The 11,498-nt window shown below is 44.9% G+C and overlaps 1 protein-coding gene and 1 pseudogene across 1 annotated transcript; one reads left to right on the top strand and one right to left on the bottom strand.

Moving 5' to 3' along the window:
- Nucleotides 1-343: 343 nt before the first annotated feature.
- On the bottom strand, nucleotides 344-1,643 carry LOC106574630 (lipoyl amidotransferase LIPT1, mitochondrial-like; annotated as a pseudogene).
- Nucleotides 1,644-2,393: 750 nt separating this feature from the next.
- On the top strand, nucleotides 2,394-11,498 carry tsga10 (testis specific, 10). The gene is made up of 20 exons (XM_014150623.3): nucleotides 2,394-2,482; nucleotides 2,963-3,166; nucleotides 3,276-3,341; nucleotides 3,463-3,619; nucleotides 3,710-3,918; nucleotides 4,841-4,996; nucleotides 5,119-5,304; nucleotides 5,441-5,518; nucleotides 5,648-5,799; nucleotides 5,959-6,074; nucleotides 6,236-6,390; nucleotides 6,557-6,612; nucleotides 6,770-6,938; nucleotides 7,337-7,447; nucleotides 7,860-8,045; nucleotides 8,267-8,434; nucleotides 10,197-10,378; nucleotides 10,575-10,679; nucleotides 10,755-10,907; nucleotides 11,094-11,498. Exons 5-20 carry the CDS (start codon nucleotides 3,838-3,840, stop codon nucleotides 11,122-11,124), a joined length of 2,085 nt encoding a protein of 694 aa, XP_014006098.1. The 5' UTR covers nucleotides 2,394-2,482; nucleotides 2,963-3,166; nucleotides 3,276-3,341; nucleotides 3,463-3,619; nucleotides 3,710-3,837; the 3' UTR covers nucleotides 11,125-11,498.

Below are 11,498 nucleotides of genomic sequence, written 5' to 3'. Positions count from 1 at the left end.
CTTCTTACTGCATTCGCGTACAGGCAGGCTCCTCGTGGAGTGCAATGTAAATATATATATAAGAAATAAGGCCAGGGGGGTATGGTATATGGCCAATATACCACGGCTAAGGGCTGTTCTTATGCACAACACAATGCTGAGTGCCTAGATACAGTCCTTATTGCTATTATAAACTGGTTACCAGCGTAGATGTTTATGCAGAATTTGTGCCATGGAAATACTTTGTGTGCATATAAAGTCAGAGTCTACAGATAACTTTCTAGAACGGCTATACAGAGAGCACCCCTTCCCTTGGTATATTGGTGATTAAACTATCCCAATAACAAAACACTGAACAACTCAGTATGTCATGCAGCAGTGCTTTATTCACATCACGAAGACAACTCTTCGGCACAGATTATACATCTTTCTTTCAAGTTCTTTATTCTGTGGGATTGTCCTCAGCAATTCTGCTGCGATTACTGATGTCTCGTAGGGACATAATTTCCCACCTATCAGGTGTAAGGAGAACTCTCGAGACAAATCCACAGGTAGCCAGTCTGATGGAACCTCAATGTCACAAGATTCTATAATGCCAATCTTGATGTCCATGTTTAGAGTTGCATTGCAGATAGATGTGTCATTTTTCAACTCAAAAGTCATACAGATACTGAACTTAGGAGTCCTTACAAATGTCCACTCAAAAGGCCAACAGTTCACGGGCCATTATTTGGATACCAGGCAAGGACAGCTCATTACTTGGGTCCACAAGTGTTACAGGGCTGCTGAAACCAAACTCTGTGTTGTACTGGGATGCCACTGAATCCATGATAGAGTCACAGTCCAACGTCGGGTCCTCATCCAGCAGGTTTTTCACAGGGGATGGCACGCTTTGTGTTGGATTGCTCTTGATACCCTGGCAGGTCGGTTTCAGCACCGCAGACAGCAGTGCCCTGTCGGCCGAACACAGCAGAGTGCAGTGATGGTAAGCTGCTGTCCTTCCCAATTTAGCAGCGGTTCCTGAAATCTTATGGTGGCCATTCAGCAAGATGTCAAACCTCCCTGTTGCACGTACATCCATGTCTGGCCTGAGTCCTTTCAGAGCACTTGTCAGGACTTGGAGATTCCTGTGAGGGTCATAGTTTTTCTTGGACGTGAAGAAAGTCAAATTGACATTTCCTAAATCGTGGAATACAGTCCCGTCCCCACTGCGAGCGGTATCCCTTTCTGTCTCATGATCTGAAGGTTGCACTCTTGCCACGGGTTCTGATGTCTCCCTATCACCACCGCTGGGGCATTCCTCCATAAGAAGAGCATACTCCGGTTTTGGAGATCAACATGATCGTGTATCCAGTCCTCCAATGCTAAGTTTTCAAATATGTCTGTTGTCAAAGATTTGAGGATAAGTCCTGATTTACCAGTCTCGTCAATGACAGCTGACAATGCGCTCTTGCCTCGAGCCGATCGAAAACAGACTTGGGATTGTGCGCACAAATTCGAGAATTTTCTTAAAATCATCGTGCCTCTATCTGTCGTTTCTTCTGTGCATCTGAAAATAGTTTATCACTTTTGTGGAATGAAACTTTTCCAAATACATGAATGGAAACGTTCAGAGTGAATACGTTTTCAGATCTAATTCATTTTTACACACATACTTCCGCTTTTCTTCCTCTTGTTTTTTTAAAGGCAGGGTTTATTTACCCTATTTGTAACACTGCCACCTGCTGTGCTGGAGCGATATCGACTCCCTTGTTGCTCAAGTCATTTTCGATGCTGGTCTTACAGCGCCACCCAGCGGTTTAATTTGTATCTTAAATCAAAAAGGATTTACTAGTTCCTGAGGGGCTGGGTTGGATTTTAAATATTATTTTGGGCTTATTTTTCAAAATCAACAACCTAACAGGTTAACACTTGCCCCTCTACAAAAGCAGGCACAAAAGGCTCACTATATGGAAGTATCATGTACTGCAGAGAGACAACAGCTAGGCTCCCACAAAACAGATTGACAGTGCAATTTATTATAGTAGCCTACTTTTTAATCCTGACAAAGGCAAAATAACTTTGACTTATTTGAAGCCTGGGGTGCATTTATTTTATTTTAAAATGGTAGCATAAATTGCATAGAACACTGCAATGCATTTAGAAATGCATTCAAATCAGTCATTTTGATGCATAATACTTTTGCATTTAGACTTGGAATTACACTAGGCTAACATTATCTTCTGCTAACATTATCAGCACGTGTTGTCAGTGTGGTGGAGTACCGGGTATGCTACGTTGTCAAGGTAATGGACGCACACTGTCAAGAAAGGGCCTTTGCTGATTGGCTTGCGACATCTCGAATTCCGATCGAGTCCTGACATCTGATTGGTCAGATCGTTTATCCCGTATGAAAAGCGGTTTAGGAGCCATTCGGGGTTTACAACAGCAAACCCCAGTGATTTATCGAGATAACCTCACGTAACTATTTACTAGCTACAGCTATAACTATTTCATCCATAAAGTAAGTTGAAGATCTCTCTCTCAACCATGATTTGTTTTTGTTTACATCTAATGTTTTACTTAGACAAGCAGTAGCTTTAGCCTAATTCTATTTAAGTGTTTAGCGAGCAATTTTGCCATAATAAAATCAGTATCGCTTTCGACAATTCAAGGCTAGCGTCGTTAGCAAGATTGCTGTGATTTGGAAGACACTACTTTGCAAACTAGCAATCTTTTGACATCCAATATAGTGCTATAATACATTCATAACCAGTAGCTCGATTAAAAGCACCTGTTCGCCAAATAAGGAACTTTAATGCAATGTTTTGGTTAGCAAGGTCAAGTTTAAATAGGCTTGGTTACCATGACAACATCAATTGTTTAGAACAGTGTGTCATAAATCAAGCACTCTTGTTAGTTTTTTTTATCTATCAGCTTGATACAGACACATTTTCTTATTTTATTCATTTTCACCTAATCCCCATTGCCCTTCCTGTGTCAGGCTGCATCAGTTAGTGTGGCTGGTGTGCAGGCTGAGGAGGTGCAGCTTCAGCAGGGGGAGAGGGGGGAGGAGGAGGTGGAGGAGCTGTCGTTGGGGAACCAGCAGGAGCCAGGCCATATCAGTACACCAGCTCAGCTGCAGGAAGAGCAGGACCAGCAGGGCCCCACACTGGAGACAACAGAGGACCACACACAGCATGCAGAGGTAGACTTACTGTGTGCCTAAGAGGGGATGCGATGTGAATACTGAACACAATGGATGAGTGAATGTCTGATTGAATCAATGCAAGATTTCTTGGGGTCTGGTTTTGTAGAGCATCATCGAAAACCTGCAGAGGAAGATCACATCACTAGAGGGCGCTATCACCAAAGTGACACCTGTAAGACCACGACTGATACCACTATATTGCATTCTAATTCAACAGGCATAAAGAAAATAGTATAATCAATAGCCTACATTTACCATCCACCCTGGCTTCTGGGTTCTGGGCTATGTCTCAGGATAGCGAGTCGGCAGACACTGAACCAATAGAACTTGAGACCCAGCTGAACCCCACAGTAGAGCAGAGTCAGGAGCAGGACCTGCAGGCCTTACTGGACCAGTTGCACCAGGAGAGAGACAGTCTGAACAGACTGGTGCAGAAACTCAGCCTCACAGGTGAGTTACTCTGGGGCTGGACTGAGAGGAGAGAGGGTAGTGGAGAACGAGATGCCAGAATGTGATGTAACATGGTTGGCTATCCTACAGAGAGAGAGCAGGTCCTGTACACAGAGCCAGACGGCAGGGGGAAACGTGGCTCTCGTCTGGACAGCTTCTTGCGGAACGTGGAGGAGGAGAGGGACTACTACAGACAGGAAGCAGACAGCCTGAGGAGGATGCTGAGGGGCAGGTGCTCCTGTAGCCCCTGTCGGGGGCCCCTCCAGAGCCGCAGCCCCACCCGCCAGTCCCCTGTCAAGGTAAAGGAATGGCTGTCTAATATTAACTACAAATGTAAATAGGGATTTGTTACACCATCTTCAGTATTATAAATGTATAAATGACGCTATATATCAATTTTCAGAAATGTTGGTAAATTAGCTTTTATTGCTTAAAGAAATTATGAAAAAGATTGGTGTGTTTTTTCACTCTCTAATCATGGCATGGGGTTCTTCACTGACAGACATGTATTTGTTTAAAATATATTACTTGATGGTTTCATTTCAGAGAGACAAATAATCATATTTCTTAGCAAAATGCTATATATCCGGCTCCCTCTCAGAGAAATAAGTAGTACTGCTAGGTTTCACACAGTCAAATGTAATACATGGTAACATTTTTAATAAAGAAGTGTAGAAATGATACATTTTTGACATCAATATAATAAAACAATTAAATAAAAATGTATTCAGTAATAGAAGACCTGTGAAACATTTACATTTTACATTTTAGTTGTTTAGCAGATGCTCTCATCCAGAGCGACTTAAAGTAAGTGCATTCATCTTAAGGTAGCTAGGGGAGACAATTACATATCACAGTCAAATATACAGGATGCGAACATTCCATTCCAGCGAAACAATATAGCGTTTAGCAAAAAAAAAACATTTTCATACACACTAAAATCTATTAATTAAACATCTGAGAACAGTAATATTTTACACACGCATGAAGGTACCCATAAGCAATAATTTCTGATGAAAAAATACAAATGTGAAAAATTGGTGAACATAGCATTTTGTAAATAAACTCTTCAAATATTACTTTTTCCATATTAATCAGAAAAAAAATCTAATTTCTGACCAATGTCTCCTGGACTGCGAGCACTTTGTCATAATACTAATGTAACAGCTGATGTACTCTTTAGAAATCTGACATCATGTCTTGTTCCCCTGTTTTGGGCAGGGGGGAAGCTATGATTCTGAGCTGATGAGGGTCTTGAGAGAGCGGGACGAGATGCAGAACATGCTGGATAAGTATGAGCGCCACTTGTCAGAGATCCAGGCTAACGTGAAAGTTCTGACTGCTGACAGAGACAAGACCAGCATGCACTACCAGCAGGCCAGTACCATTCTTAAAGGAATAGTTAACTCCAACAAAACACGTTTTGTCCGACTTTTTCTTCGCTCAGTTCCAAATGAATGGGAAATAATTTTGCTGATAACAATCCCATTCTTCATCAGGCCCAGCAGGAGATAGCGTCGCTGCGTCGCGAGGTACTGAAATCCAAGTCGTCGCGTGCAGCTAAGAGCAGTGTCACCGTGTCAGCTCAGAGCATCCTGAAGCGCGTGGAGGCGGAGAGAGACGAGGCCAAGGTCGACCTCCACCGTATGAGCACAGAGAGGGACAGTCTGAGGGAGAGACTCAAGGTCAATATATTAACCAGATTGGACAATAATCTACTTCTGAGTGTTCCAGCATGGCCATCTATTGACTACCAATGAAAGTGTGTGTGTGTGTATCCAGCTGAGGGAAAATGTCTATGTGTGTGTTGCGTGTTGTCAGATCTGTCAGGAGACAGCCATCAGTGAGAGGGCTCATCTGGAGCAGAGGGTGGAGGACCTGCAGACAGCTATTCTCACTGTGAGTGAGGAGGAGAAAACCTCCATAGAAACACAATGACTAGAACAGACACACTCTTTAAATGTCCTCAGTTTGGAATGGAATGTTCGTTCTGCTAATTGCATTTCATGGTGATTCTCCTTGCTGTAGCTGGAGCATGAGCGGGGGGACCAGAAGAGCCGTCTTGCCCTGATGAGGGAGTCCATGATGGGGCTAGAGGAGGAGGTCCACACCCTGGGCAGGAAGCTGACCGCTGCTGAGGACGAACACAGCAGGACCAGGAACGAGTGTGTCATGCTGAGGTAAGCAAGGAACCAGCACTGACGTATGAAGTCATGTGGTTGGGGATTCACTTCCTGCATCAGCCACATACTGGACACGTGTGGGAACTGTTGCTTCTATAGTGTCTATTTAATCCCTTTTATAGCATCCTTTAAGTGTGTGCGCACGTGTGTGTTCAGACTGTCCAACAGTGAGACACAGAGCGCCCTGAGTGACAGCCAGCGCAGACTGACCTCCCGCATCGGAGAACTACAGAACTCCCAGGAGAGGAACAAACTGCTGGACGAGAAGAACGGTGAGGAGACAAGGTCTGCCTCTCTCTGTGTGTGTGTGTGTGTGTGTGTGTGTGTGTGTGTGTGTGTGTGTGTGTGTGTGTGTGTGTGTGTGTGTGTGTGTGTGTGTGTGTGTGTGTGTGTGTAATAACCTTACCAAACTGAGCCTTATCTGTTGTGTCAGACTCTCTACTGAGGCAGATGTCTGGTCTAAGAGAGGAGGTGAGCAGTCTACAGTCCACCATCACTGACCTGGACCAGAGGAGAGACTCCCTGCAGGAGCAGCTGGAGAACCAGACTGACCTCCTTAACTCAGCCCACAACCAGCTGGACGACAAAGTAATCAACTGAACACTAACTACACACACAGCCAATTGTACCTGGCAGCCACTATGTTTAGGAAGTTGAAATGCCCACTTGGATATCACCTCATGACATGTGACACATTGGTCTAATATCAGTGATTGAGTGATGGTCTCTTTGGTTTCTATGTGTTTTTCTTCAGGAGAAAACCATCAGGAACCTCAGGTTGTCCATAGAGGATCTGGAGACATCAGCAGAGTGAGTCTGAGTTGTCCAGTACCACAAAGCTTCACACAGCAGCATCAGATGCCAAGTCACCATACTAAGGTTCACTCAGAGACGCATACGGATTGCGCCACCTGTGTAAGTTAACCTCGAAACTTTGACCCCTGGCTGTGACCTTTCTGTTCCCCAGGAGCGTTCGTGAGGCGCTGGCAGGGCGGGAGAGGGAGCTGGATGCTTTGAGGAGGAGGCTGGGGGATGCGGGGGAGGAGCTGGAGGCTTTGACCAAGGTGAAGGATTCCACCCTGAGGGAGAATGCTCAACTCCGAGACGAACTGGACACGAGCCGTCTCAACAACCAGGTCAGATACAGCACTTTCTGACCAAACCACGAGCACAATTATTCTGTTTTAACTTTCAAATGATCAACCTTTTAGGGCTCATATTATTTAGGGAGGATGGTATGTAGCCTGGTATCTGTCTCTGTTCAGCTATTACATTCCACTCCTTGTACTCTGTGTCATTTGCCAAGTGACAGGAGTGGCAAGGATTGGAATGTTAGCTAAAAAGACTGGAACCCAGACTAGATGCCATGGGCTCATGGTCCAGAATAGTTTTTTATCCCAGGTGATTGGTTAGGGCAAACAGTAGTAGAAAACACTAGGACGCCATATTATTCATGATATACCAAACCTCTTGGCCATTATCTCTTTAGAATCTCACAAACACTTTGTAAGGTCTAGTTTGTTTTGCTGTCCAGGCCCTGGAGCTGAATTCGGAGGACTCTGCCCAGGAGGTGCATGAGCTGCAGAGGAAGGTACAGGACTATGTGGCTGACATCTCCCGCATCGAGAACCTGCTGTCCACCAAGGTACCCTCTGCTGGCACTGTGAATGAATGATATTTCGATCTGTGAGCTGTTAGTTATGTCTTGTCAAACTAATTATCACTCATCCAGAGTAGCTATGGCTTCGTTTACACAGGCAGCCCAATTCTGATATTTAGCCCAAACATTGTCCGAAGAGCTGATCTGATTGGTCAAAATACGTATTAGTGGAGAAATAATCAGAATTGGGGTTCTGTGTAAACGCAGCCTTTGAGTTCCAGATCAATTCCTTTTTGAAAATGTGTTTTTTTCCTTTCCTCCTTGTGCTTACTGTAAGCGGCAATCAACGTTTTCAGACTGGAGTTGGGTAGGGATTGATAGCCAAGACCTTTTCACTTGCACTGATTCATTGTGGAGCTAAACAAATAATCCAAATGTGTGTGTGTGTGTTCACCAGGAGCGGGAGTGCAGGGAGCACCAGGAGGCTCGGCGGCGTGCGTCGGTCCAGGCCGAGAGCTGGGAGGGGCAGGCGCGGCAGGCGGAGGGGACCATCAGCGAGTTGAGGCTGGAGCTGATGACCTCAGACATGGAGAGACGCAGACTCAAGGAGAAGGTGGAGGCTCTGGAGGCCAGTCTGCAGGAGGTCTGTCTAACCTCACTGTCTCTATCATTAGGGATTATCACTGGTTACACACTGGGTCATATTCATTAGACACCAAACGGACTGAAACAGGGTTGGACTACCTGAAGTTGTCCAATAACAAAAGCTCATTTTAGTTTTCTGTTGTAAAAGGTTTTGCGACGTTTTACCATGTTGTGCGTAATAAAGACGACCCTGGACTCCTATAGTTGTGTGTATCCTAGGCGTTGTCTGCAGAGCGGAGCTGCAGCAGCCAGGTGTCTCAGCTCAACAGGAGTCTGCTGCACACTGAGGAGCAGTGGAGACAGGCCCAGGGGGAACACACCGCCACTCAGACTGACCTGGAGAAGACCAGGGAGCTCTGTGTCAAACTGGACGCCAGCAAGGAGGCTGTGAGTCATGGAGGGGATGGTGTGTGTGTGTGTGTGTGTGTGTGTGTGTGTGTGTGTGTGTGTGTGTGTGTGTGTGTGTGTGTGTGTGTGTGTGTGTGTGTGTGTGTGTGGTGTGTGTGTGTGTGTGTGTGTGTGTGTGTGTGTGTGTGTGCGCGCGAACGCATACAGTACCGGTCCAATTTTTTGAACACCTACTCATTCAAAGGTTTTTCTTTATTTTCACTATTTTTCACTATAGAATAATAGTGCAGACATCAAAACGATGAAATAACACATATGGAATCAGGTAGTAACCAAAAAAGTGTTAAACAAATCTAAATATATTTTATATTTGAGATTCTTCAAATAGCCTCCCTTTGCCTTGATGACAGCTTTGCACACTCTTGGCATTCTCTCAACCAGCTTCATGAGGTCTTCTTAAAAGTTAATTTGTGGAATTTATTTCCTCCTTAATGCGTTTGAGCCAATCAGTTGTGTTGTGACAAGGTAGGGGTGGTATACAGAAAATAGCCCTATTTGGTAAAAGACCAAGTCCATATTATGGCAAGAACAGCTCAAATAAGCAAAGAGAAACGACAGTCCATCATTACTTTAAGACATGAAGGTCACTCAATACGGAAAATGTCAAGAACTTTGAAAGTTTCTTCAAGTGCAGTCGCAAAAACCATCAAGCGCTATGATGAAACTGGCTCTCATGAGGACTGCCACAGGAAAGGAAGACCCTGAGTTACCTCTGCTGCAGATGATAAGCTCATTAGAGTTACCAGCCTCAGAAATTGCAGCCCAAATATATGCTTCACAGAGTTCAAGTAACAGACACATATCAACATCAACTGTTCAGAGGAGACTGTGTGAATCAGGCCTTCACGGTTGAATTGCTGCAAAAAAACCATGACTAAAGGACACTAATAAGAAGAATAGACTTGGTTGGGCCCAGAAATACGAGTAATGGACATTAGACCGGTGGAAATTTGTCCTTTGGTCTGATGAGTCCAAATTGGAGATTTTTGGTTCCAACCACCGTGTCTTTGTGAGACGCACTGTGGGTAAACAGATGATCCCCGAATGCGTATTTCCCACCATAAAGCATGGAGGAGAAGGTGTTATAGTGTGGGGGTGCTTTTCTGGTGATACTGTGATTTATTTAGAATTCAAGTCGCACTTAACCAGCATGGCTTCCACAGCATTCTACAGCAATACGCCATCCCATCTGGTTTGAGCTTAGTGAGACTATCATTTGTTTTCCAACAGGACAATGACCCAACACACCTCCAGGCTGTGTAAGGGCTATTTTACCAAGAAGGTTAGTCATGGAGTGCTGCATCAGATAACCTGACCTCCACAATCCCCCGACCTCAACCAAATTGAGATGGTTTGGAATGAGTCGGACCGCAGAGTGAAGGAAAAGCACCCAACAAGTGCTCAGCATATGTGGGAACTCCTTCAAGACTGTTGGAAAAGCATTCCAGGTGAAGCTGGTTGAGAGAATGCCAAGCGTGTGCAAAGCTGTCATCAAGGCAATGGGTGGCTATTTGAAGAATCTAAAATATATTTGGATTTGTTTAACACTGTTTTGGTTACTACATGATTCCACATGTGTTATTTCATAGCTTTGATGTCATCACTATTATTCTACAATGTAAAACATAGTAAAAATAAAGAAAAACCCTTGATGTGTTCTAAAACTTTTGATCGGTAGTGTATGTCAACATGTTCGTGTGTGTGTGTGTGTATTAACAGTACACTGTGTGTGTGCTTGTAGTTGCAGTGTGAGCTGGAGCTGCTCAGGAAGCAGCTGTCCAGTGAGCGTCTGAGCATGAAGAGCCTGGAATCCGTGCTGGTGTCCACCAGGGAGAAGGAGCTACACCGACAGCTCAGCTCCCAGGAGAGACACACAGAGATCCAGCTGCTCAGGGACAAACTCACCGCGGCCGACAGCAAGGCGTGAGCAGACACTTGGTCACTGTTGGAAGGGTTTCTGATTTGTTCGGTTGCCTGTTTTGACAGCTTCCCTCTTTGTTTCTCTCCCTCTTTCTCTCTCTTTTCATCTATCCACCTCCAACTCAATTCTCTCTCTCTCTCTCTCTCTCTACATTTCGGTCTGTCTATCTCTCCCTCTCTCTCTCTCTCTCTCTCTCAGGAGCTCTCAGCGTAGAGAGGTGGCTACATTGAGTACTCGTTCGGCACAGCTAGAGGCTGACCTGGACATGACCAAAAGACAGCTATCTACTGAGCGATTTGAGAGGTCTGTCTGTCTGTCTGTCTCCTTGCTTGTCGTAAAGGCTTGGCTTGTGCTTTACTCTTTCTCTCTCTCTCGTAGGGAGAGGGCAGTGCAGGAGCTGCGTCGTCAGGGTCTGTCGTCATCGTCCTCTGGCCTGCATCCCTCTTCCCCTCACCTGCGTCGCTCCCTCAGCCCCAGCAGGCCCCTGTGGTCCACCGCAGACCACCTGGCCAGAGAGAGATCCCCAGAGAGGTGGGCCCCCTCCCTGAACACCTCACATTGAATACAACACACATATATTTCTACATCTCACTCTGTGTGTGTGTGTGTGTGTGTGTGTGTGTGTGTGTGTGTGTGTGTGTGTGTGTGTGTGTGTGTGTGTGTGTGTGTGTGTGTGTGTGTGTGTGTGTGTGTGTGTGTGTGTGTGTGTGGTGACAGGAGCCTGGGGTTCAAGGACCTCTACGACTGAACAGATCTCCCTCTGGAGGAAAGACAACCCAACCTTGTCTCTAGTCCTCACTGTGCTATGATGTCATTCTTCAACTCAAACCCTGTGATGTCATGATCAGGACCTCAGGTTCAGAACAACCCTCATAGACCGGAAATAGTTTCAACAAGTGTTATCTCAAATGTATTTTTAATACATTTTACAAATGAACTGACATCACTGTGTTTGGTTGTGTGTATTGATCAGTAAAATGAGTGACCATTCAGTATATTTTTTTCTGAAGATTTGATTCAAATGAAATACAGCTAAAATAAGGAAATGGTGTTCTTTCATTAATGTATTCTATTTTTTGTAAATTGTCTGAGAGAAGTGCTTTAATAAAAATAATGATTCTC

The sequence above is a fragment of the Salmo salar genome, chromosome 17, assembly GCF_965601325.2.
Source record: "Salmo salar chromosome 17, fSalSal1, whole genome shotgun sequence".
Lineage (NCBI taxonomy): Eukaryota > Metazoa > Chordata > Actinopteri > Salmoniformes > Salmonidae > Salmo > Salmo salar.
Note: the sequence above shows the minus strand (reverse complement) of the source record. Positions and strands in the feature narration are given on the sequence as shown.

Bases quoted from the DNA above. Each gene is read 5' to 3' on its own strand.
- tsga10 (XM_014150623.3), top strand. From the start codon at position 3,838: ATGCTGAGGGGCAGGTGCTCCTGTAGCCCCTGTCGGGGGCCCCTCCAG. The intron at 4,997-5,118 runs GCCAGTACCATT...ATTCTTCATCAG, and splicing joins CCAGCATGCACTACCAGCAG to GCCCAGCAGGAGATAGCGTC. The intron at 10,680-10,754 runs GTCTGTCTGTCT...TCTCTCTCGTAG, and splicing joins TCTACTGAGCGATTTGAGAG to GGAGAGGGCAGTGCAGGAGC.